Genomic DNA, 26699 nt, shown 5'->3' on the forward strand with positions numbered 1-26699 from the left:
TGATCCTCGCAATTGGAGGTGTTAAGCTTTAACGCCAACTGTTTACCATTCTGCAATCATGACCAGAGATTTAATAAATGTTTTCAACTTCCCCTAGCTAATGTAGCTGCAATGCAGCCAAGCCCTGGATATCTGTTTGCATCCCCAGTCTGCAAATTTATTAATTACTCTTACACAAGATGTAGGTGTCGCTGGCTCAGCCAGCATTTCCATTGCCAACCTTAGTTGCCCTTGAGAAGTGGCAGTAAGCTGCCTTCTTGAACTGCTACAATCTGTGTTACATAATGTCCATAGTGCTGTTAAAGTTTATCTGTTAGTTACAGACCAGGCTTAAATTAACACTGCAATGAAGTGACTGAAATTCCCCTAGTCGCCATACTCCGGCGTCTGTTCAGGTCAGTGCACTTAACCAGACTGTGGGAGGACACCAGAACACCCAGAGGAAACCCAGGGTGGAGGGGGGGAAGAATGTGCAAACTCCACACAAACAGTGACTCAAGCCAGGAATTGAACTCGGGTCCCTGGTGCTGTGAGGCGGCAGTGTGCCACCGTGCTGTCCATGGGGAGGGAGTTCTAGGATTTTGACCCAACAACAGTGGAGGAATGGCAATTACAGTTCCAAGTCAGAATGGTTTGAAGGGGAACTTGCGGTTGGTGCTGTTCCAGACACCTTGTCCTTGTCTTTCTAGGCGGTAAAGGTTGCAGGTTTAGATAATGTAGCTTTCAATCCTCAGTCACCATTTCGGTTATACAATAGGTGTGTTTTACCTCTTTAAGAGGGAAGGTGAATAAAATTCCAAGATGAAGCGGGTGACTCATTCTTCATATGAAAATTTCTTGCCTATTAATATCAAATCTGCCTGTAAAATTTTGTATTGTCTAATTTAATTTTTTCTTCTGTTTTTGTAAGTTCACAAGATAAGGTCATAAAATGTAGGAGGAGAATTAGGCCATTTCTATTTTTGTTACGCACAGTAAGCAAATCCTTTTATTTCAGAACACATTCCACAGAAATAAATTCTAACCTGGGTACATGAGAGCAAAATAAACAATCTACTGAATCACATGCAGCAGAGGAAAAATCTCCGGGTTACAACTAACATGATTGGGCTGAGGCTGAAAGAAAAGCTCTTATGAGTTACATGAAAAAGAACTTTAAGAGGATATGGGAAAAGGGCAAGAGAAAAGTGGATTCTTATTTCAGGCATCCAACAAAGCCATATTACGTTGTGTTGCCTCTTTGTGTTCTGTAATATCCTGTGAACTAGGAGATGTAGTCTTGGGGTAAGGGGGTCAGTCGTTTCAGACTGAGATGACAAGTCTGACCATTCTGAGAGTTGTGAATCTTTGGCATTCCCCACCCCTGAGTGCTGTAGATGCCCGGTCAGACATCACTCAGTTGGATGCACTCTCTCCTCTTGAGTCACGAGGTTCCGGGCTCCATTCCCACTTCAGAGCTGGAGCACAAAATCAAGGCTGACGCTACAGTGCAGTGCTGAGGGAGTAGCCAGTGTCAGAGGTGCTGCCCTTTGTGTGAAAAATTAAACCGAGGCCACATCTGCCTGTTTGGGTGATCCTTTTTGAAGAAGAGCAAGGGTGTTATCGCTGTGTCCTGACCAATCCATATACCTCAATTAGCCATTAAACACAGATTATCTGGTCACGATCACATTGCTGTGGATGTTTTCTGTGCACAAATTGGTTGCCATGTTCCCTACATTACAACAGTGACTTCATTACAAAAGTAACGCACTTTGAAATTATTCATGAGAAGTGCTATATAAATATGCATCTATTTCTTTCTTCCTCAGTTGTTGTTATATTCATGGCTGAAGAGAATTTATTTTATTTTAAGGCAATAATGGGATTTGCGGGGGGGGGAAGGAGATGAGGTTTAATAGTCTGACTGTGAACGATGGCACAGTGGTTAACATGTCTGCCTCACAGCTCCAGGAACCTGAGTTCGATTCCAACTTGTGTCAGCGTCTGTGCGGCGTCTGAACGTTCTCCCCGTGTTTGCGTGGGTTTCTTTCCGGTGCTCCAGTTTCCTCCCCCAGTTCAAAGATGTGTGGGTTAGGTGGATTGGCCACGCTAAATTGTCCCTTAGTGTCAGGGTGACTAGCTAGGGTAAATGCATGGGGTTATGGGGATAGGGCCTGGGTGGGATTGTGGTCAGTGCAGATTCGATGGGCCGAATGGCTTCCTTCTGCACTGTAGACTTTCTATGATTCGATAAGCAAAATGTGGTCAAATGTCAGAAATGGCTTGAGGGGCAGTATAGCCATTGCCTACACCTATTGTTTTTATGTTATTTTGTTGTTCTATAAACCACAGACTTTATTCAGACTTTCCTGTGCTCTGCTAGTGTAGAAGTTTAGTTTTAAGTTGCAAGCTGTGGAAACTGTGTTCTCTTTGTGTCATAATATTGTGTAAATTACATGTTCTGTTTTTAATGGAAAATATAATAGAAAAACTGAAAAGTGCAAAACAGAATGTGCTTATATGTTGTTGCAGTGATATGGGGAAAGAGCTGGCAAGCGGCACAAACTGGATTGCCTTCTTCGGAAGGGCCAGCTCAAGGGAGTTCTTGGCCTCTTTCTGTGCTTTATTTGATGAAGCTCCTTTCTGTCTGATTTGTCTGCATTTTGACAGGGTGCAGCTGGAAACATCGTTAATATGCTGTGGCAGTTGATGGAAAATGGGCTGGAGGAACTCAAACTTCTTCAAACAGTCCTGGTCCTTTTGACTACTAACACGGTGGTGCACGATGATGTCCTTGCTAAGGTACGAGGTATAAAGAATCGGCCATGCACGCTTGAACAACTCTCCCAAGCGGAACTAGCTGTGTTTAATAATATTAAACGTTAAGTAATGAAACCTAAATGCATGGGAGATAAATTCTTAGGTGTTTTACTTCAAACTGAAGTGTGTTTATCATCTTCGTCATTGGGGTTTATATACTTCAGCATGGGAAGTTATCATGTTTCGTTCCAATCTTTGCAATTTAGTTTGTTTGAGTTGATCTTTTTCCTGGAGGTTTGACCTAAGAAACTCAAACACCATGCCCAAATAAACTTTGATGATGAAAGTTGCAAAGAGGTTATTGCAAAAGGTCGGGGGACATGGAGTTGGGGGTAGGGTGTTAGCGTGGATAGAGGATTGGTTGTCGAATAGGAGGCAGAGAGTGGGGGTCAACGGGTGCTATTCGGATTGGCGGATGGTGACTAGTGGAGTGCCCCAGGGGTCGGTGCTGGGGCCTCAGCTTTTTACCATTTATATAGATGATCTGGAGGAGGGAACCAAGTGTAGGGTGTCGAAATTTGCTGATGACACCAAGATTGGGGGAACGGCAAATTGTGCGGCGGGTATGGAGAGTCTGCAGAAGGATCTAGATAGGCTGGGCGAATGGGCCAGGAAATGGCAAATGGAATTTAATGTTGGCAAGTGTGAGGTGGTCCACTTTGGTAGGAAGAATGGTAGGAAGGACTATTACTTACGTGGCGAAAAACTGCAGCAGGCGACGGTGCAGAGGGACCTCGGTGTCCTTGTGCATGAGTCGCAAAAACCCAGCTTGCAGGTGCAGCAGGTGGTCAGGAAGGCGAATGGGATGCTGGCCTTCATAGCAAGGGGGATTGAATATAAAAGTAGGGAGGTCTTGCTGCAGCTGTATAGGGCATTGGTGAGGCCGCAGCTGGAGTACTGTGTGCAGTTTTGGGCGCCGCACCTGCGCAAAGATATTTTGGCCTTGGAGGGAGTGCAGAGGAGGTTTACTAGGCTGATACTGGAGTTGAGGGGGTTGAGCTATGAGGAGAGGCTGAATAAACTAGGCTTGTACTCGTTAGAGTTTAGAAGAATGAGGGGAGATCTCATTGAGACGTATAAGATGATGAATGGGATGGATAGGATAGAGGTGGAGAGACTCTTCCCACTCAAAAAAGACAGTAGGACTAGGGGGCACAGCCTCAAGATAAAGGGGGGGCGGTTTAGAACGGAGTTGAGGAGGAACTTCTTCACTCAAAGGGTGGTGAATCTCTGGAATTCTCTGCCCGTTGAAGTAGTGGAGGCTACCTCGCTAAATATTTTTAAGACGCGGGTTGATGGGTTTTTGATAAGAGAGGGGATTAAGGGTTATGGGGAGAGGGCGGGAAAGTGGAACTGAGCCACGACAGATCAGCCATGATCTTATTGAATGGCGGGGCAGGCTCGAAGGGCTAGATGGCCTACTCCTGCTCCTATTTCTTATGTTCTTATAACCACATTTTAATTTGAGATGATGTGTGAATTTGGGATCTGGTTTTTCATTACCCATCCATGATCCAATGTCTTGAAACTGGGCATAATTTTTAGTTTTTGAAGAATAATAGTGATCTTCCTTGGCTGGAGCTAAAAGCAAGCGAGGCTTGGAAACTGCTGACAAGTTTACAAATGAAAATAATTCCATATGTTACTCTCACTTGGGAAGTTATTGACTCAGGAAATGACATTTGCAAAAAGAAAGGTTATGTGTTTTTGCCAGCCAATGCTTTGTACCCTGCAATATAACTTTCTTGCTCTCCCATTACCTCCTGGGTTACCAGAAATGAAATGGTTAAACCCTTGGAGGTTTCAAAGAAGTATGTCGTGTTTGTTCTTTTCTCATTATTAGTATAAAATCATTTTGTTTTTGACAGTTGTATTGCTGCTTTTTGGCACCACGTTGCCTTTTAACTTAGAGCACTTGTCTAAACGGCTGTGCCGTAATGATTAAATTGTGAGCCCTTTTCAATTTGCCTATCATGAACTGACAGATTGGCAGCAAAGGTCCCATGAATGCCTCGAGTGTAGGTTGAATTAAGTGGAATTTGGGACTGTGCCCGTCACTTTGTGAACTGAAAATAACTCTGCACATCATCCTCACCTGGGAGCTCACTGACTCAGCATGGTGAGGTGTGGTCGATGTTTGCAAGGGCTAAGGATATGCATTTTTGGTTTCATGTGCTGTTTTGAGTTAACAGCCATGATGTGGATATGCTGGTGTTGGACTGGGGTAAACACAGTAAAAAGTCTGACAACACCAGGTTTCAGTCCAACCGATTTATTTGATAGTAAATTCACTAGCTTTTGGGTCAGCCCCTTCGTCAGGTGAATGGAGAGTTCTGGCCTCAGACAGAGCATATAAAGCACAAACAGTTTACAGATTACTGATTAGAATGCGAATCTTTACACCTAACCTGCTGTTCAAGTCTTAAAGTGGCTAACAATGTGTGTGGAAGGAGCAGTGATCACAGGTTAAAGAGATGTGTATTGTCTCCAGACAGTACAGTGAGTGAGGTTTTGCAAACCCAGGCAAGTCACAGGGGTTACAGATAGTGCGACATGAACCCAAGATCCCTGTTGAGAGCGTTCTCGTGTGCGGAACTTGGCTATCAGTCTCTGCTCAGCGACTCTGCGCTGTCGTGTGTCATGAGGGCCACCTTGGAGAATGCTTACCCGAAGGTCAGAGGCTGAATGCCCATGACCACTGAAGTGTTCGCCAACAGGAAGGGAACAGTCTTGCCTGGTGATTGTCGAGCGATGTTCATTCATCCGTTGTTGTAGCGTCTGCATGGTCTCCCCAATGTACCATGCTTTGGGACATCCTTTTCTGCAACGTATCAGGTAGACAATGTTGGCCGATTTGCAAGGGTATTTACCGTGTACCTGGTGGATGGTATTCTCATGTGTGATGATGGCATCCGTGTCGATGATCTGGCATGTCTTGCAGAGGTTGCTGTGGCAGGGTTGTGTGGTATTGTGGTCACTGTTCTCCTGAAGGCTGGGTAGTTTTCTGCGAACAGTGGTCTGTTTGAGGTTGTGTGGTTGTCTGAAGGCAAGAAGTGGGGGTGTGGGGATGGCCCTGGCAAGATGTTTGTCTTCATCAATGATATGTTGAAGACTCTGGAGAAGATGTCGTAGCTTCTCCGCTCCGGGGAAGTACTGGACAACGAAGGGTACTCTGTCCACTGTGTCCTGTGTTTGTCTTCTGAGGAGATCGGTGCGGTTTACAGTTAACAGGTCATCAATTAGTGATGACGTGCTTGGTAAGGAAATTTTCCACGTCTAGCCGTACTGCTTGATTAACCAGGCAGATGTTCTCAAGATGCTGGAGTTTCTTGCTGACAATGAGACTGTGTCCAGTGGCAGCAAAAGTTCTGTGTTTCTTTATGTTTCATTTGGGTACTAATGGCATATGGCAACTATTTCCATGCTGTGGTGACTTGCCTGTGTACAGCTAAAATTGTTAGCTATTTCACATAGTAGAGCTCTGGATTTGCCATTACTGCTGTACAACCAAAAATACTTTTTTCGAAACCTTGCTTCGACAGTTATGATATGTATGACAGTTATGATATTAGCAGTTATGATATGTATGCATGAAGTTGGTATATCTTCGAAACTCGTCCTAAGGATCAGTCATAAGCAATGTAAACAAGCAATACAAACAAATGTGAAAGATTCATCCCAAAGGGCAGCACGGTAATTAGTTCGATTCCCGCCTTGGGTCTGTGGAATTTGCACATTCTCCCCTCGTCTGCGTGGTTCCCTCCAGTTTCCACCCACAATCCAAAGATGTGCGGGTTAGATTGATTGGCCATGCTAAATTGCCCCTTAGTGTCCCAGGATGTGTAGGTTTGGGGGATCAGCGGGGTAGATGTGTGGGGTTGTGGGGATAGGGCCTGGGGCGGGATTGTTGTCAATGTGGGCTTGATGTGCTGGATGGCCTCCTTCTGCACTGAAGGGTTTCTATGATTAGGATCAAATAAGGAAGAAAACCTGTCCAATATGCAATCAAATATTATGTGAATAAAGACAAGTCAGGAGAGTTTTTTTTCCTAGGTTTGTATTGAAAGAACAGCAGTTATTAAGGGAAGACTACCCAAAATAGTGAAGCCACAAAATCAGCAGGATTTAAAAAAAAACTAAGCATTTATTCCCCAGATAAACTGTCTGGGGAATAAAGCAATGGAAAACTGTCTTGGTATTTTTATTTCCATACATGGACTGTCATATGATTTTTAAACCCTCGTGTGGGAATATTCACGCACCCAAATAACTTAGTGCAAATTTATTAAGTTTTCTGGGGATGTAAGGTGAGTCATTTGAAATAGTGGGTGGCACAGTGGTTAGCAGTGCTGCCTCACAGCGCCAAGGACCGGGTTCAATTCCAGCCTCGGTCACTGTCTGTGTGGAGATTGCACGTTCTCCCTTGCCTGTGTGGGTTTTCTCTGGGTGCTCGGTTTTCTCCCATAGTCCAAAGATGTGCTGGTTGAGCTGATTGGCCATGCTTAATTGCCCCTTAGTGTCAGGGTGATTAGCAGAATAAATACGTCGAGTTACGGGTATAGGATCTGGATGGGATTGTTGTCAGTGAAGGTGGGATGAGGGCGAATGACAGTATTCTGCACTGGAGGGATTCTACGATTCTAGTTCTATTTTCTTGTTTTATTATTTCCAAAGATCAGATTAATATTTACATATAACCTTAAATGCAAGGTAGTCAAGCAAATAAATTCATACCATAATTCATAAATTCATGTATGTGATAAATTGACTTCCCCATTTTGTAGTAGTCAGGTTAGTACATGGGATTTCTAGTTTTTATGAGCAATTTGTACCTGAGTAGGTGATTGTTTTGCACCCTTTGTCGAATATGCAAGTGGTATTTTGCATTTTATGCTGGTGACTGTAACACAGGGTGAAGGCAATTTTTATTTTTGTTTCTGAAACTGATTTAAAGGGAAGAAATTTGAATCCAGATTCTACATTAATGAACAGAATTTGAAATATGAAGGGAAGACGCTTTGCCCTAGAGCATAGTTAATGTGTGGAATAGACTACCAGCAAAAACAGCCGAGTCTGACACGATAAAGTTCTTTTGAAAGGGAGGTGAATAGAGACCTTGGGAATGTGGCTAGAGTTTGTGCAGACTGCATTTACCATGGAACACAGTGTCCTGTCTGCTGGAGATGGAGGAAGTGTTTACCTGGAGGGCAGCAGGCATGTTGGGAGTAATGAAAATGAGTGGAAACTGCACATTTCATGGGAGAACTTTGAGACTCATTGAGTTTGTGTACAAATCTTTACCTAGAGGGATTATGAGTGCATTTAGACACTGAGACTGGTATAGAATTGGTTCTCCCTATGTAATGTTTTCCTTGTTTACCTGCTCTAGCTCCAACATGAACTGTTATCACTCAATGGAAAGCTGTCTTGGTATTTTTATTTCCATACATGGACTGTCATATGATTTTTAAACCCACATATGGGAATATTCACGCACCCAAATAACTTGGTGCAAATTTATTAAGTTTTCTGGGGATGTAAGAAACTTTCGGGAGTAGTTTTTAATTGTTATTTTGATACTGTGTTGAAGTTGTATTCCAATGGCCTGTTGTTAATTGTGACAATATCCCTCTGTTTGCAGGTATTTTTTGCTAACTTTATACTTGATTTCTCTCGTTGTGGTAATCCTGGGTGTGTGACCAACTTGCCAACTGATGGAAATGATCCTTTGTTATGTACCCCTATTAAGGTCCTGAACCAGAACCCCAAGTTACATTAGGACACTAGACTAGATCCCAACAATTTTTCTTTTCTTTTGCATAAATGTGAGGATAGGATGCTCACTCCAAGAGTAATTTCACTGACAAATTAGGGCATCTTATAGCAAAACAAACTTTGTTTAATAACAGAGTTTAAATCTAAGTCTACCAAATGAAGCAGCTTAAATATTAGCAGTTGAACAATTTAAAAATGAAATGAAACTTCCTTAGTTTCTAACTTGTCTATTTCAGTTCCAAAGAAGCAACATTCCTCTTACAGACTCAAAACCCACTTTAAGTGCAATTAACAATCATAAATATACTTGCTATAATATGTTTAGTCAGTGTTGAAGCTTTGAGAGAGAGTGAATTTCAGCAGCTTGCAGAGAACCTATGTCTTCAAGCAATTCCCAGCCAGTACTGAACTATTTCTCCCTGCTACAGACCTAGCTCCTCCCATTAGCCACATCATAACATGACCCTGCATACCTAGATCTATCTTCTATTCCTTTAATCAAAACCCAAGGGAAATCTCAATCTATAAACAGAAATCCATTAGCTCTATCCAAAGAAAAAAACTGCGTGACGAAAATAAGTGATTATCCTGCTCTCCCAGCATCTAAGCTAAATGTGTTCCAGACACACCATCTGCCTGCAAAAAAAAATGAATTTCAAATATTCCGCTAAAACAGAAAAAAATGACATTGATCGCACATGTATCATCACATTTCATTATTTGAAAGTCTCCACTCTGTTTTAACCTTCTCGATTATAGTGATGGGGGGAGGAAAAAAACAGCTTTCTCCATAACTAGCCTCTTATTCCTGATTTGTTATTGATGTAGAGATGCCAGCGTTGGACTGGGGTGGGCACAGTAGGAAGTCTCATAACACCAGCTTAAAGCCCAACAGGTTTATTTGGAATCACAAGCCTTCAGAGCACTGTTCCTTCTATCTGATGAAAGAACAGTGCTCGTAAATCTGTTGGACTTTAACCTGCTGTTGTGAGATGTTTTATTATTGTCCCTTTTTCTTGCTTCTGCTACCTTTCCAGCAATGGAATGCCCAGAATTGCACACCTTACTCCAACTGAGGTCTAGCTGATGCTTTGCACAAATTCTACATGATGCCTTCCCACTTTCTATGCTTTTTAGCTTTGACAAAGTGTCATCAGGACACGAAACGTCAGCGCTTTTCTCTCCTTACAGAAGCTACCAGGCCTGCTGAGATTTTCCAGCGTTTTCTCTTTTGGTTTCAGATTTCAGCATCTGCCCTAATTTGCTTTTGTGCCTTCTATAATCATGCTCCCAAATATAAACTTTAAAATTCCATTTGCTTTCTTTACTGTCTTTTTTTTAATCACCTTCTCAACCTAATATTTGCCAAAGAAAATTCTAGCAATAGCCCCAGGTCCTTGGCATTGTACCAAAGGGAAATGGAAGAGAAAGGATTATTCTGAAAATTAAAATTATTTTTGAGAAAATAGTTTCAATTTTATTTTCTTTCCCTCCCAGAGAGATGAGGGAGAGAAAGGAATTGATCTTTTTGAAAACATTGTGTTATATTTGAGAGAACTGAATTTTCACCATAATAATATAGGTACTGTACTGTGTTTTGATGATTTTGCTCATCACTTACGTTTTTCTCCCTTCCCCAACACCTTGCATCATTTCCTGACTGCAAGGGTAAGTATTGGATCGCGGGATAACCACTGATAACAATAGCAGCTTTCTGTTCATGTAGTGCCTTTAGAATAGAAAATAGGTGCTTCACAGAGGTGCATCAAATAAAAATGAACACTTGAGTTGGAGAAGTTTAAGTTTAGTTTAAAAGTTCATTAATGTCGTAAGTAGGTTTACATTAACACTGCAGTGAAGTTACTGTGAAAATCCCCTACTCACCACAGCCCCAACACCTGTTTGGATACACTGGGAGAATTTAGCATGGCCGATGCACCCAACCAGCATGTCTTTCGGACCGGAGCACCCGGAGGAAACCCACGCAGATAAGGGGAGAATGTGCACAGGCAGTAACCCAAGCCGGAAATTGAACCTAGGTCTTTGGCGCTATGAGACAGCAGTGCTAACCACTCTGCAATCGTGCCACCCTCAGGGAAGGTAGGGAACAGTCTGGTTCAACCTAAGAAAATAGCTGGAGAGTGATTGGGATTACTAACAAATGTAAAGAGTTTGCGGCTGGAGCTGAAGGGAATGGTTCTGGCTATCCAAGGCTGGATATTGGGCAGTTCTTTTAACTGTATCGAGGTAATGAAAGAATTAAGAGGTGTTGGGAGAGATTGTGTTGGATATCATGAGTGTAAATGTGGAAGATGGCTCCGTCTCTTTAGATGACATTGCCATGACGTAACATAAATGTGAAATCATAGGCAGCTCAGGATTAATCTTGAGGTAATGGTGCAGCAGGATGAAAAGAAGCCATTGCTGGTAAAAGCAGATCCAGGAATTGAGAGGAATGAAGAGATGTTAAAAGAGCAATGTCCTCCCTTTGTCAAAGGCTGCAGGAAGGTTGGAAAGCAAGAATGCAGCATGGACCCAGGATCAGGGAATATCATTTTTGCCTCGGATTAGGATTATTTCAGTACAGTGAAAGAGGTGGAACTCTTGATTGAGGAGATTCAATCATTGGAGAGGAAGGAAAAGTTGAAGATGGGACAGCAGTTTGCAAAGATCACGTTTGAGGGTAGCTTTTTTTTGAGGAAGGTGCTGACAATGTAAAAAGGAATAAGTGGGAACCTGCAGAATGGGAACTACGTGCAGTATTCATTAAGGAAAGGGAGTTCCATGATCAGTTTGGTGGGGTCGAGGGAGTAAGCGATCAGTTTTGTGGCCAAGATGATCTGGCAAGGATCCTGCGTGTAGGTGAGAGAGAAAGTAGAGAAAGATATGACTCAGGACAACAGAAGGGAGAAGCTTCTGTTTGTTGTGCAAAGAAGTGAGGAGACACAACAGATGCATCAAAATCTATGGCCTCAATTTTAATGGCCAGATAGTCACTGCGCTCTGCAATCAATATTGGAACAGAAGAGAAAGATTTCAGGAGATAATTTCCAGGGTGATAATGGAATAGTTGTAATTTGACAAAAAGAAAGTGAGGCCTAATAGTGTTTGATATGATCCAACCATGTGTCCAAAAATGTGTCTCATCTTTTCCCTATGGAAATAATTTCCACAAATCATTGCGCCAAGCAGCATGACTTTAGGAATTTACAATGTTGCTGAGGAACCAAGGGCAAGCCCTATATTGCTACACTATCACATGATACCATCAGGCTGATCCCATCACTAGCTTCCCATTTCTTCGACCAGTAAGCGCTCCCAGGTCAAGCATTGTGCAGTTAGATGCAGACTGAAGCTCGCTCTAAAATAAAAGCAAAATGCTGCAGATTTTTAATAATTCAGACAGTGCTGGAAATATTCAGCTGGCCTGGCTGCATTTGTGGAAGGAGACAGAGTTAGCCCTCCGAATCCAATATGACTCTTCTTTGGAACGGTTCTGAAGAACTCTTATTAGACACAAAATGTTAACTATTTCTCTCTCCACAGGCCTGCTGAGTTTCTCCAGCACTGTTTCTTTGCATTCTACACTAACAATTTCCCTCTGCTTCAAGCTCCTGCATCTGTGTTATTTTTTATTCTTTCTTGCGATATGGACAACCCTGGTAAGGCCAGCATTTGATGCCCATCTCTGATTGTCCTTGGAAAGATGTTGGTGAGCTGCCGCTGCCTTTAGCAGCTGCAGTCCACGTGGTGTTGGTGCACCCACTGTGCTGTTAGGAAGATGGTTTTCAGGATTTTGTTCCAGTGAAGGAATAATGAGATAGTTGCAATGTGTGTGGCTTGGAGGGGAGTTTGCAGATGACAGTGTTCCCATGCATCTGCTGCCGTTGTCCTTACAGGTGCCCGGCAGGACTATTACTTGGCTGCAGCGCACCAGAGTGCCACTTCAAATGTAACACTTCACACTTCTCCAGATTTCACCTGCTATATGTTGCCCCATTCCACCAGCCTGTCTGTATCTTAGCATCTATAGCTGTCCTTCTCATCGTTCACAATTAGTCCATTAGCTCCAAGTTTTGAAATTGTGCCCTATATACCCAGCCCCAGGTTATTAACACAAATCAAGAAAAGCATTGGTTTCTCTATATACCACCCCCATCAGAAGTAAATAAAGTTTTCTGTAATTCATGTTTTTAATTGGATTGAATGAAATAACTAAACCATTGCATAATGAAATTCCAGCTATCTTAATGATTTGAAATAAAATGCCTACCAGCACAAATATTTTTCATTTAAAAACCATAGTTTTACTGGCAATTGGGTACTCAAATGTTTAATACAAATGAAAACAAATTTAGAAATGTTATGGCCAACAAGTTTTCTTAAGAATCCCTGCATCTCAAAATTTGTCAGTACACCATTAGTGCTAAAGGTGAAGTGTGTGGAAAGGTAGTATCAGAGGAGCCCTGGTGCAGTTTATAAGCCCAAGCCTGAATGTTATCTAGATCTTGTTGCATGTGGATGTATCTGCTTCCATATCTGAGAAGTTGTGAATTGTGCTGAACAGTGTGCGGTGAACAGCGAATATCCTCATTTCTGAGCTTATGACAGAAGGAAGGTCTTTAATGAAGCAGCTGCAGGTGATTATACCTAGGGTACTACTGAAGAAGTCCTACAGGGATGCCCTTCAATTGCAATGAATCTAAGATGTGTGGTATCTTATTTTTTCCATTATTTGCTCCTCTATATAGCAAGTAATGGACATTTTTTTTGTTCAGTAGGCAACTAGATAAAGAACCCTTACAAACACTTGACTGTTTATCCCATGGTCTTGGAGCTAGATTTAAGCCACGGCATGAAAGATAAAGTTTATTTATTAGTCACAAGTAAGACTTATATTAACACTGCAATGAACTTACTGTGAAATTCCCCTAGACGCCAAGTCCAGTGCCTGTTTGGGTCAACGCAGCTAACCAGCACGTCTTTCAGGCTGTGGGAGGAGACTAGAGTACCCGGAGGAAACCTACACAGACACAGAGAGAATGTGTAAACTCCACACAGACAGTGACCCAAGCCGGGAATCGAACCCGGGGCCCTGGTGCTGTGAGGCAGGCAGCAATGCTAATTGCTGCCTAACAGCGTGCCATCTAGTGCCAGTAAATCTATAAAATGTCAGTGTCCAACCCAGTCTACCACCTGGAATCTTTTGAATTGAATAAGCTGAAGACAGTTTTGTCCTCGTATTATATAACCCTGAAAAATGGCCAAAGGTAAATATTTAATTAGATTTTTAACAAATTGACCCTTTGTAAATGGATTTAAAGTTCCAGTTTATTAAATTTAATGTCACACTTAAACTGAATGAGCATTTAATTTTTTTCTGGTCCTTGCCAATAATGTATTCTTTCTGCAGAAATTTTGACCACCGGGGTGATTTCTATAACCCAGTCTAGTCTAGTCTCACACATTTTGTTTTGTGTTTGGGTATTCACTTTACGATATTTGCTATTGAATAATTAGGCGTGTCAGTTGATTTCCATCTTCTCTTGCTTCTAAGCCCGTTTTCCCATCAGATTAGTTATTAACAGTTTTAATCATACATGTTGTTGTCCCTACCTACTTTTATTAACCTGAAAATGAAAAGTGCACCTATGTACCCAAGAAGTCCATCATCGTATAAGAGAAGATCTTCTAATGAAGCGCCATAAATTATGCACCCTTTTCTTTCAGATATACTCATTTCCTGCATTTTCATTTTCAGAATTCTAGCATCTGTGATCTTCCTTCATTACTTCTTGAGCTCTGAATTGTCAGTTATTGTTGCTAAGTATTTTAATGGTTGCCTAGTATTTTCCTTTTTAAATGTTTTCCTAACCATTGGAAATATGAGCCAATGGAAATCTGTTGTCAATTACTTTTTGCTTGTTTTCAGGGAAGCAACACAAACCTTTTAACTTCCCAAATTAATCTAATAAATTCCTGATTTTAGACACTATCTTGTCAGAGACTCCCAGAAATAATGATCATTCTTAAATGCTACTTAAGTAGAAATTTAAATGTGAAATCTCTTAATTATAGAGTCATAGCGGTTTATACCTGGGAAACAGGCCCTTCAGCCCAACTTGGCCATGCTGCCCTTTTTTTAATGACTAAGCTGGTCCCAATTGCCTGCATTTGGACCATATCCTCTTATACCCATTTTAATCACGTAACTGTCTAAATGCTTTTTAAAAGACAAAATTGTACCCATCTCTACTACTACCTGTGGCAGCTCATTCCACACACTCACCACCTTCTGCGTGGAAAAAAATTGCCCCTCTAGACCCTTTTCTATCTCTCCCTTCTCACCTTAAACCAATGTTGTCTAATTTTAGACTCCCCTACCTTTGGGAAAAGCTATTGACCAGCTAGTTAATCTATGCCCCTCATTATTGGTGTAAGATCATCTCTAAGTCTCATATGCTTCAGTGGAAAAAGCCCCAGTCTATCCAGCTTCTCCTTATAACTCAAACCATCAACCTCAGTAGCATCCTAGTAAATCTTTTCTGCACGTTCTTGTTTAATATTATTTCTATAAGAGGGTGTCCAGAATTGAACGCACTATTCCAAGTGTAGTCTTACCAAGCTCTTGTACAACTTCACAAGACGTCCCAACTTCTATATCTGTCAGTAATGTCACTATTTATTGCAATACCCGCAGTTGATTTTAATCTTTGTGGATTCACGTTTCCTTTGCACTGACAAAAGTTTCTGTTTCCGTATCTTTCAGGCAATTGTACTGTGCTTTCGGCTACATTTTACCAAAGACAATATCACCAATAACACAGCAGCAGCTACGGTACGGCAAGTGGTTACAGTTGTCTTTGAGAGAATGGACGCTGAAGATGAGCAACATAAAAGTGAGTTGAGATGGTTGTGCGATCTAAATGCACACAGCATGTATCAATTTGCAAAGGTTCTTGCAGAAAAATGTTTGGAGCAGAAATGGTGAACAGCTGGATCATCAGGGCTATGCAGCCCTCTTGGATGATTGCAAAATAGTTATTATGTATTTCCTATGTGTAGAATGGATGCTGTATGTTCCTAATGGTGTTGATGCTAAGCTACAAATAGCACAACCCATGAAAAATAAATTTGGCCTCACTTTCAGAATGAAGTTGAATAATTATTCCTGTCTGGCACAAAAGCAAAATGAGTAAGAGGGCCAATCAATGGCTTACACAGAAAGAGAGCATCCGATCTAAGAAAGAAGCGTACAGATTGGCCAAGAAAAATAATAGGTCTGAAGATTGGGAACAGTTTAGAATTCAGCAAAGAAGGACCAAGCGATTGATTAAGAAGGAGAAGCCTCCAGGGAACATATAAACAGCAGTAAGAGTTTCTATAGATACGCGAAGAGAAAGAGGTTGGTAAAGACAAATGTAGGTTCCCTACAGACAGAAACGGGGGAACGCATAATAGAGAACAAAGAAATGGCCGAGCAACTGAATACATGCTTTGGTTCTATCTTCACAAAAAGAGGACATACGCCAAATGTCAGAAATGTTGGAGAATGCAAGATTTAGTGAAAGGGGAAAACTGAGGGAGATCAATATTAGTAGAGAAATGGTGCTGGGCAAATTGATGGTATCGAAGGTGGATAAATCTCCAGGCCCTGATAATTTACATCCCAGAGAATTTAAGGAAGTGGCTCTCGAAATAGTGGATGCATTGGTGGTCATCTTCCAGGATTCTATATACTCGGGAACAGTCCCTGCAGATTGGAGGATAGTGAATGTCACTCCAATATTCATAAAGGGAGGTAGAGAGAAAACAGGGAATTATAGATCTGTAAGCTTAACATTGGTAGTGGGGAAAATTCTCAACTCCATTATTAAGTACTTTATAGCAGAGCATTTAGAAAGCAGTGGCAGGATCAGACTAAGTCAGCATGGATTTAAAATGGGGAAATCATGCTTGACAAATCCGTTGGAATTCTTTGAAGATGTAACTAGCAGACTTGACAAGGGGAAGCCAGTTGATGTGGTATATTTGGACTTTCAAAAAGCATTTGACAAAGTCTCACATGAGATTATCATGCAAGATTAAAGCGCATGGGATTGGGGAAGTGTATTGAGATGGATAGAAAACTGGTTGGCAGAGAGGAAACAGAGTAGGAACTAATGGGTGCTTTTCAAATTGGCAGGCAGAACTAGTAGGATGCCACAGGGATTGGAGTGGGGCCCCCAGCTATTCACCGTATATATTAATGATTTGGATGAGGGAACAAAATGAAACGTCTCAAAGTTTGCACGTGATACCAAGTTGGGTGGGAGGGTGAACTGCAACGAGGATGCAGAGATCCTTCGGAATGATCTGGACAGGTTGGGTGAGTAGGCTGATCAATGGCAGATACAGTATAATTTGTATAAGTGTGAGGTTATTCACTTTGGAAGCAAAAACAAGAAGTGTGCAGCTAGACACGGTAGCACAGTGGTTAGCACTGTTGCTTCACAGCTCCAGGGTCCTGGGTTTGATTCCTGGCTCGGGTCACTGTCTGTGTGGAGTTTGCACATTCTCCTCGTGTCTGCGTGGGTTTCCTCCGGGTGCTCCAGTTTCCTCCCACAGTCCAAAGATGTGTGGGTTAGGTTGATTGGCCATGCTAAGAAATTGCCCCTTAGTATCCAGGGATGCATGGGTTAGAGGGATTAGTCAGTAAAACATGTAGGGATATAGGGATGAGGCCTGGGTGGGATTGTGGTGGGTGCAGACTCAATAGGCCGAAGGGCCTCTTTCTGCACTGTAGGTTCTACGATCTATGATCTAGACCTGGGTGTCCTTGTGCACAAGTCACTGAAGGTAAGCATGCAGTACAGCAGGTGGTAAAGAAGGCAAGTGACATGTTGGCCTTTGAGAGGTTTCAAGTATAGGAACGAGAATGTGTACAGGACCTTGGTGAGGTCATACCTAGAGTAATGTGTGCAGTTTTGGTCACTTTTTTCTGAGGAAGGATGTTCTTACTCTTGAGGGAGTGCAGCAACGATTTATCAGGCTGATTCTGGGGATGGTGGGACTGATGTATGAGGAGAGATTCACTAGGTTAGGATTATTTTCACTAGGGTTCAGATGAATGGGGGGATCTCATAGAGACTTATAAAATTCTAACATGTCTAGATAGAGTAGATGCAAGAAGGATGTTCCCAATGGTGGTGGGGGGGCCAGAACCAGGGCTCACAGTCTGAGGATTCAGGATAGACCATTTATGATGGAAGTGGGGAGACATTTCTTCACCCAATGAGTGGTGAACTTGTGGAATTCATTACACCAAGAAGTAATTGATGCCAAAACATTGAATGTATTCACGAGGTGGCTGGATATAGCGGTTGGTGCAAAAGGCTATGGGGGGAAAAAGCAGGATTAGGCTATTGAGTTGGATGATCAGCCATGATCATGTTGACTGGCAGAGCAGACCCTGTCTGCTCCTACCTCCTGCTCCTATCTTCTATGTTTCTGTCATTCTAAAGTTGTTGATCATAGTGAATAAAGTCAAAATTAATCACCATACTAAACCTTTACAGGCATTATACAACGCACTATAAGGAAAATGCATTGAAAATATAATCTTACCATATCAGTAGAACGTTTTTCACTAGACATTTTCACTTATCGTTCTACCTTCTTTAATATCGCTCACGTTAACTTTGATAAGTTTAGCCATCTTTCATTAAGATACTCCAGAAAAGGTAATTTGCTAAAATATGTATCTTCATATCTAGAATTTCCAAAGGTCAAGAATCTAATTTAAATCTTTCCGTGCATAAGTTATTTAAGTTTTATAGTTTTATGTTTAAGTTGGATATTCAGAGATTTTTTCCCCAGGATGGAAAGGTCAACTATAAGAGAACTATAAGAAGGTAAGCATGCAGTACAGCAGGTGGTAAAGAAGGCAAATGGCATGTTGGCCTTCATTGTGAGAGGTTTCAAGTACAGGAACAAGAATGTGTTGTTGAAACTGTGCAGGACCTTGGTGAGGTCACACTTCATGTTTAACGTGAAAGAGGCTAAGTTTAGGGGAGATGTACAGGACAAGTTTCTCACATGGAGGGTGCTGGTTGCTTGGAATGCACGGCCAGTGGAAGTGGTGGAAGCAGGCATGTTAGCAGCGTTTAAGACGTGAACAGGAGTGGAACAGAAAGATAGAAACTGCTTATTGATACTTAGGCTTAGTGGGCCAAAGGGCTTATTCCTGTACTGTATTGTTCTTTGTTCATCTTTGTCCTCTCAACCAGCCAACCTTCATGCAAACAAGATTTGGGAAACTAGCTTGCACAGCAAATACAAATAATGACAGGAGTTCTAGCCATCAAATCCTGCATCCTACAGCTTTGGCACTGAGCACAATAATGAATATACTGTTCTCCCACAGTCATTAACAGTTTTTGGCTTCCAAAAAACACAAATTCCAGCATAACATTTCAAGAAGACTTGGTCATCTAGACACTGGAATTTTTTTTTCACCATTGTCCAATTCCCCTGCTTGCTGGTTGTCTTTTAGAATTTTTCTGTCTTCCTTTATCTTTTAGTTGAGGAATTAACCCCAAGTGTAGAAGCCACCAGCATGAAAAACCAAGCCAAGTGATGCATCGCTGAGAGAGCACTTGCAGTAATGAAGACAAATGGTTATCATTACTCAGTGTACAATAAGGAGAAAATTGGTGTAAATTGCTTCCAAGTGAAGCTGGTTGTGTTGCCGTTTGAGATTAATTTCAAAAAAGTATCCTTCCTATCAAGTCTAGTTACCCTTTCACATTCAGAGAGGAGAATTGTTAGAGGGGAATCTTTAATTAATACACCGAGCTAAAGTCTGGATTGGATTAAAGTCTCTTTATGGTAGACGTTTATTAGTTAATATTTATGTTTTTTCTGCTCTAAAAGAATTAACATAACTTGAAAAGTAAATAAAGGCTAATGTCCAGCAAAAATCCAGCAGGGAATGGTTTAAAAATTACCAGCTCCCAATTTGTGTCTGTGCGCAGACTGTATGGAACTCTACACTGGCTTAGAGCTCTGCTCCATGAGATTCTTCCTGTCCAATATCAGTGAAATGAATCAATTCTCCATCTTCTTCTGACAAAGGTCTGTTGCCATGGACTCCTTTGTTGATGTTTGTAATCAGTAGGCCTTGTTTCACCTTAACTCTGCAGAGCAGACAGGGTGTAAGGGGTGTAAGTGCTTTAAACTGTTTGAGAGTATACTGATGTTTCGTTCAATTTTTCTTTCTGTCCCTGCATTTCACTTTGATTTTTTTTATACTCTGCTTTTCTGCAATAAATTATTAATATTTCAAAGCATGTCAATATAAACTTCATTACTTGGGTGGTTGCAAAATGTGCATTTTAACCATATATTCAATTTCTAGTGCTTTTTCTTTACTAACAGTGATTAATATTTGTCCCTGTTTTAAAATGAGTACTTTTGGAAATTTTGACGGGACTTTTTACAGTTGAGTAAAATCATAGAGTCCCTACAATGCAGAAGGAGGCCACTTGGCCATTGAGCCTGCACCAGGAACGATCCTACCCAGGCCCTATCCCCATAATCCTACATATTTAACCTGCTAAGCCCCCTGATGTGAAGGGGCAATTTAGCATGGCCAATCAATCTGCTAGAGTAATAGTTTCAATTTGAATTGCAATTTTATGGCAGATTAAAACTCCCAGTTACTTCATTCACACCTTTTTCTCTGGAATCTGTGCAGGTCCTAAACGTTGATCTAATTAGCTAAATTTCCTTTTTCATCTCTGCAGTCTGTTCCGTTTCATTTTGTTTTGGCATATGCCAGTCAGTGTCCAAGAGAATGTTTAGTACAATTGGAGAGAACAACGGGACAGGAGATTTTACAATTTTGGGGAGACAAACACATTTCAGAAGACAGTTCTCTAACTAACTAAATGGAAATGGTTGAATTTGTATTTGTTATTTCCTGTTCAGTAGTTTTTTTGGTGGTCTGATGTGTGTTCTATCTTGTCTGAAATTGCATATTTTCTGGAAGTGGAAGAAAAAGAATTTCCAAATGTAAACTGGTCTGCGTATTCCAGAACTGGGAGAAAAACATTGCTATTTTTCATAGTTGACTTTATTTCTAGAATCAAATATGTATCAGTTCCAAAAAACCTTGATGGGAATACTTCGCAGGGGAAAATCTTGAAATTCTGAAATTATCTCTGTTGCGTTTTTCCTGTGCTCCGCCTGATGTCTGCTAGATGCCAACAGCTCTCCAATGTCCTATCTATTATCGGCTCTTCATGCACTGAGTTAAGATGATAAGAGCAAGACTTTGTGCATTCCACCCCTCCCTGTTGATCTGGGTGCACCATCTCTACCTACAATGGAATTGGATATTAACTTTAACTATTTTCCAGTTTCAATACTCATGACCTTAAGATCCAAGTCCTAATGAAAAGAAAGCAAAACTATGCTACAGCAAGTTGTAGAGAAAATGGGTGGGTGGACAAATGTGAGGTAATACATTTTGGAAGTTCTAATACAGTAAATGGCAGAACCCTTAAGAGTATTGATGATAGGCAAAGGGATCTGAGTGTACAGGTACACAGATCACTGGAAGTGGCAATGCAAGTGGAAAAGGTAGTCAAGAAGGCATACAGCATGCTTGCCCTCATCGGCAAGGGCATTGAGTTGAAAAATTGGCAAGTCATGTTGCAGCATTATAGAACCTTAGTTAGGCCGCACTTGGAATATAGTGTTCAATTCTGGTCGTCACACTACCGGAAAGATGTGGAGGCTTTGGAGAGGGTACAGAAAAGATTTACCAGGATGTTGCCTGGTATGGAGGACATTAGCTATGAGGAGAGGTTGGAGAAACTTGGTTTGTTCTATTGGAACGACAGAGGTTGAGGGGCGACCTGATAGAAGTCTATAAGATTATGAGAGGCAATGACAGAATGGATAGTCAAAGCTTTTTCCCAGCGTGTAAGAGTCAATTCCTTGGAGGCACAGGGTTTATGGTACAAGGGGCAAGGTTTAAAGGAGATGTACAAGGCAAATTTTTTACACAGAGTAGAGGGTGCCTGGAACTCGTTGCCGGGGGAGGTAGTGGAAGTGGATATGATAGCGACTTTTGAGGGGCATCTTGACAAATACATGAATAGGATGGGAATAAAGGGAATATAGTTCATGGAATGATAAGGGGTTTTAGTTAAGTTGGGCAGCATGGTCGGTGCAGGCTTGGAGGGCTGAAGGGCCTGTTCCTCTGCTGTAATTTTCTTTGTTTTTTGTTTGGGGAGTGCCAAGCTTCCAGAGAAACGGAAAGGTGTCTTGCTTTGGGATCTGCATTCCTCCTGATAGTATGCACAGCACTTCTTGAGAGAGTGAACATGCTCTGGCTGCCAGTATTTTACATCTTCTGCCAATTTTGGAACTCTGGACCAAAAATGGTGAACAATCCTCACATTGCATGGAAAGAAATCCAAGATGTGTTGTAGGAGTGGTATGTCTTGTATTTGCACGTGCCGTCTGCCATCCAAGCCGAAGAGTTTGGTGCTGGAAATCAAATCCAGGTGCAGAGACTTGCGAAATCAACAAAGCACATGCTCCCCAGCACCATTCTGCCTCTCCATGTTACCCAGTTCTGCCCAAAAAATTAGATAGGGACAGAAAGCCTGGACCTTAAATTCAGCAAACTATTTCATCATGGGGGCCATTAGAACCCAGCTTTGATCATGTTCTCGCCTGATATCCACATATACTTATAAAGATGTGTTGCTGGATAATAGTTAAAAAGAAGCACTGAGTCTTCCTTCCCTGGCTTGGAGTTATTGTCCTCAAATATTTCAGCTGACATTCCTTGACTTCCTACACATCAAGAGCTGAACTTTGCACTTTCTGCTGAGTATATTTTGGTGCCATGATAAGGAAGCACTTACTCATCAAGCTACTGCTAGAGCCCTCTGTTAAATCTTGGAAGTTAAGCCTGCGATGACAAAGAAGAGCATGGGTCTTTTTTATCCATCTTACTGCCCTAACAATTGTTTCTTTAGTGAATATAAAATTTTGTTACAGATTCAATTCCTGGCTTGGGTCACGGTCTGTGTGGAATTTGCACATTCTCCATGTGCCTTGTGTGGAATTTGTCCAGGTGCTCCAGTTTCCTCCCACAGTCCAAAAATGTGCGGATTATGTTGATTAGCCATGCTAAATTGTCCCTTAGAGTCAGGGGACTAGCTGGGGTAAATGCATGATGTTATGGGAATAGGGCCTGATTAGGATTGCTGTCAGTGCAGACTCGATGGGCCTGAATGGCCTCCTCCTTCTGCACTGTAGGATTCTAAGAAGTCTAACTACATGCACAAAAAGCGGTAACTTATTTCCTGAAAACAATAGCGAATGAATATTCCATTTCAAACAGCGATAGTGATGTGAATCTCTGCAGGAAGAATAAAAAGCCTTGGGTAAGTACAGAAAGCTTGCGTCTAGCTCAGTGGAGAGTTTTAATTTCAACTATGTTTATTTCAGATGAAGACAGTCACCCTCCTGTCGTCCAAGGCAATAGCAACAGAAGAACAGTCAGCACGCTGAGGCCATGTGCAAAAGATGCATACATGCTTTTTCAGGTAGAGACATTCCTTGCAGAGTAATTTTGTTTATTAAATCAATTGCAGGTTAAGCAGGTTGGGTATTTAAAAGATCAATTGCCTAATATTCTATTTAATTTTAGTATCTTGCTTTAGCTTTCTTTCTCACCACCCCCACCTCCACACACATGCACATACGCACGCACACACTTTCTGTATTTTAATTTCTTTTTATGAATGCGTTTGAATTGATTATGTCAGTGGCTTCACTGGAGAGACTGAGTTAAATTAGAATCGACTCTGATTGTGAAGGAGCTGAATCAACATCTGTGAAGGTAAAGTCATTCCCTGTAGTTCTTCAATGATGTTTCATTTTTAGTGGTGCTTGTTAATTCCACTCGGTAGTTCTTTCAATCCGGTTTCCTCCGTTACACCACTGGCCTTTAAATAGCAATATTCACGTTGACGAATATGGAGCAGGGAGAACGGCTGATAGTTCCTCAAAGGTGAATCGCTCTGTATTGTGATAAATAACATGGTTTTATTGTGAATATGACAGTTAATAGAAAAATACCTCCTTTGACATGAACGTTTTGATTTACTTTTCCAGGATTTATGCCAGTTGGTAAATGCAGATGCCCCTTACTGGTTGGTTGGAATGACGGAAATGACCCGAACTTTTGGATTGGAACTTCTGGAGTCTGTTCTGAATGACTTTCCACGAGTGTTCTTACAAGTAAAGTATTTCAGTTACAACGTCTAACACTTGTTTGTGCTCCCACTGCCTTTATTTAAAGGGACACGTTTTCTGGATGTTAGTTGTTGGCACATTGCCTTGTGCTGGGGGGTGAGATCAGATAACTCAGCACAAGCCATGTACTGAAACGAGGGTGAATACCGCATCCTGTGGTGCATTTAACTGCTGACCGCAAGGGAGGTCATGAATTTCATTTGTAGAAACATCCTGTAAGTAATAATTTTATACTAGGTCTGACACTGGGAAGTTCCAAAGAACAAAGAGATCTTGGTGTGTTTGTCCATAAATCTCTGAAGGTGGAAAGGCAAGTTAATAGGGTGATGAAAAAGGCATATGGCACACTCGCCTTTATCAGTTGAGGTATAAATTACAAAAGAGAGAGGTCATGATGGAGTTGTATAAAACTTTGGTGAGGCCACAGCTGGGGTACTGTGTGCAGTTCTGGTCGTCACATTATGGGATAGATATTATCGCAGTGGAAGGGGTGCAGAGGAGAGTCATAAGAACATAAGAAATAGGAGCAGGAGTAGGCCATCCAGCCCTTCGAGCCTGCCCCGCCATTCAGTAAGATCATGGCTGATCTGTCGCTGCTCAGTTCCACTTTCCCGCCCTCTCCCCATAACCCTTAATCCCCTCTCCTATCAAAAACCCATCAACCCGCGTCTTAAAAATATTTAGCGAGGCAGCCTCCACCACTTCAACGGGCAGAGAATTCCAGAGATTCACCACCCTTTGAGTGAAGAAGTTCCTCCTCAACTCCGTTCTAAACCGCCCCCCCTTTATCTTGAGGCTGTGCCCCCTAGTCCTACTGTCTTTTTTGAGCGGGAAGAGTCTTTCCACCTCTATCCTATCCATCCCATTCATCATCTTATACGTCTCAATGAGATCTCCCCTCATTCTTCTAAACTCTAACGAGTACAAGCCCAGTTTATTCAGCCTCTCCTCATAGCTCAACCCCCTCAACTCTGGTATCAGCCTAGTAAACCTCCTCTGCACTCCCTCCAAGGCCAAAATATCTTTGCGCAGGTGCGGCACCCAAAAATGCACACAGTACTCCAGTTGTGGCCTCACCAATGCCCTATACAGCTGCAGCAAGACCTCCCTACTTTTATATTCAATCCCCTTCGCTATGAAGGCCAGCATCCCATTCGCCTTCCTGACCACCTGTTGCACCTGCAAGCTGGGTTTTTGCGACTCATGCACAAGGACACCGAGGTCCCTCTGCATCGTCGCCTGCTGCAGTTTTTCGCCACGTAAGTAATAGTCCTTCCTACCATTCTTCCTACCAAAGTGGACCACCTCACACTTGCCAACATTAAATTCCATTTGCCATTTCCTGGCCCATTCGCCCAGCCTATCTAGATCCTTCTGCAGACTCTCCACACCCTCCGCACAATTTGCCGTTCCCCCAATCTTGGTGTCATTAGCAAATTTCGACACTCTACACTCGGTTCCCTCCTCCAGATCATCTATATAAATGGTAAAAAGCTGAGGCCCCAGCACCGACCCCTGGGGCACTCCACTAGTCACCATCCGCCAATCTGAATAGCACCCGTTGACCCCCACTCTCTGCCTCCTATTCGACAACCAATCCTCTATCCACGCTAACACCCTACCCCCAACTCCATGTCCCTCGACCTTCTGCAATAACCTCTTGTGAGGTACTTTGTCAAACGCCTTCTGAAAATCTAGAAAGACCACATCCACCGGCTCTCCTCTATCCACCGCCCTAGACACATCCTCATAGAACTCCAGTAAATTTGTCAGACACGACTTCCCTTTAATGAAACCGTGCTGCGTCTGCTCTATCAAGCAATTCCCTTCAAGATGCCTCGCAATTTCCTCCTTAATGACGGATTCTAACATTTTACCTACCACAGACGTTAAACTAACCGGCCTATAATTCCCTGCCTTTTGCCTGGCACCCTTCTTAAACAACGGTGTAACATTAGCCGTTTTCCAATCATCCGGCACTTCCCCGGAATCCAGCGACGTTTGGAAAATAAGGCATCCACTATCACCTCCGCCATTTCTTTCAGAACCCTCAGATGCATTCCATCCGGTCCTGTGGACTTGTCCACAATCAGCCCCTCCAGTCTGTCGAGCACCGCCTTTCTAGTAACAGTAATGTCATTAAGACCCTCCAGTCCTACCACCTTTCCATCACTAACACCCGGCAAATTATTCACGTCCTCCTCCGTGAAGACAGAAACAAAAAAGAGTCACCAGTATGTTGCCTGAGATGGAACATTTAAGTTATAAAGAGAGGTTGTATAGGCTTGGGTTGTTTTCTCTGCAGCAGAGAAGACTGAAGGGCGACCTCAGCTTTGGGTGGCACAGTGGTTAGCACTGCTGCCTCACAGTCCTAGGGACCCAGGTTCGATTCCTAGCTTGGGTCACTGTCTGTGCGGAGTCTGAACGTTTTCCCTATATCTGCATGGGTTTCCTCTGGGTGCTCCAATTTCCTCCCACACTCCAAAGATATTAGGTTAATTGGCCATGCTAAATTGCCCCTCGGGTATTAGTCAAATAGGTATGTGAGGTTAGAGAGAGGCCTGGGTGGGATTGTTGCTTGTGTAGGGTCAATGGGCCGAATGGCCTCCTTCTGCACTGTAAGAATTCTATGATTCTATGACATTGGAGGTGTCCAAAATTGACGGGCATGGACAGGGTGGATAGAGAGCAGCTGTGTCCCTTAGCTGAAGGGCCAGTTATGAGGGGATACAAGTTAAAAGTGAAGATTGGGGGTCTGGGGGGGATTTGAGGATGGTGACAGTCTGGAATGCGCTGCCTGG

At 42.3% G+C, this 26699-nt stretch overlaps 1 protein-coding gene across 2 annotated transcripts in view; it reads left to right on the top strand.

The window, feature by feature from the left end:
* The window catches only part of mon2 (MON2 homolog, regulator of endosome-to-Golgi trafficking), a 141200-nt gene that overhangs the window by 37039 nt on the left and 77462 nt on the right, over window positions 1–26699 (top strand). For both annotated transcript variants that reach the window (XM_080191284.1, XM_080191286.1), the window contains exons 4-7: window positions 2653–2784; window positions 15347–15476; window positions 23089–23186; window positions 23758–23883. In XM_080191284.1, coding sequence (XP_080047410.1) covers window positions 2653–2784; window positions 15347–15476; window positions 23089–23186; window positions 23758–23883 — 486 coding nt within the window. The remainder of the gene's footprint in view (window positions 1–2652; window positions 2785–15346; window positions 15477–23088; window positions 23187–23757; window positions 23884–26699) is intronic.

This window comes from Carcharhinus amblyrhynchos, chromosome 6 (genome assembly GCF_965287045.1).
Source record: "Carcharhinus amblyrhynchos chromosome 6, sCarAmb.v2.hapA, whole genome shotgun sequence".
In the NCBI taxonomy this organism is placed as follows: Eukaryota; Metazoa; Chordata; class Chondrichthyes; order Carcharhiniformes; family Carcharhinidae; genus Carcharhinus; species Carcharhinus amblyrhynchos.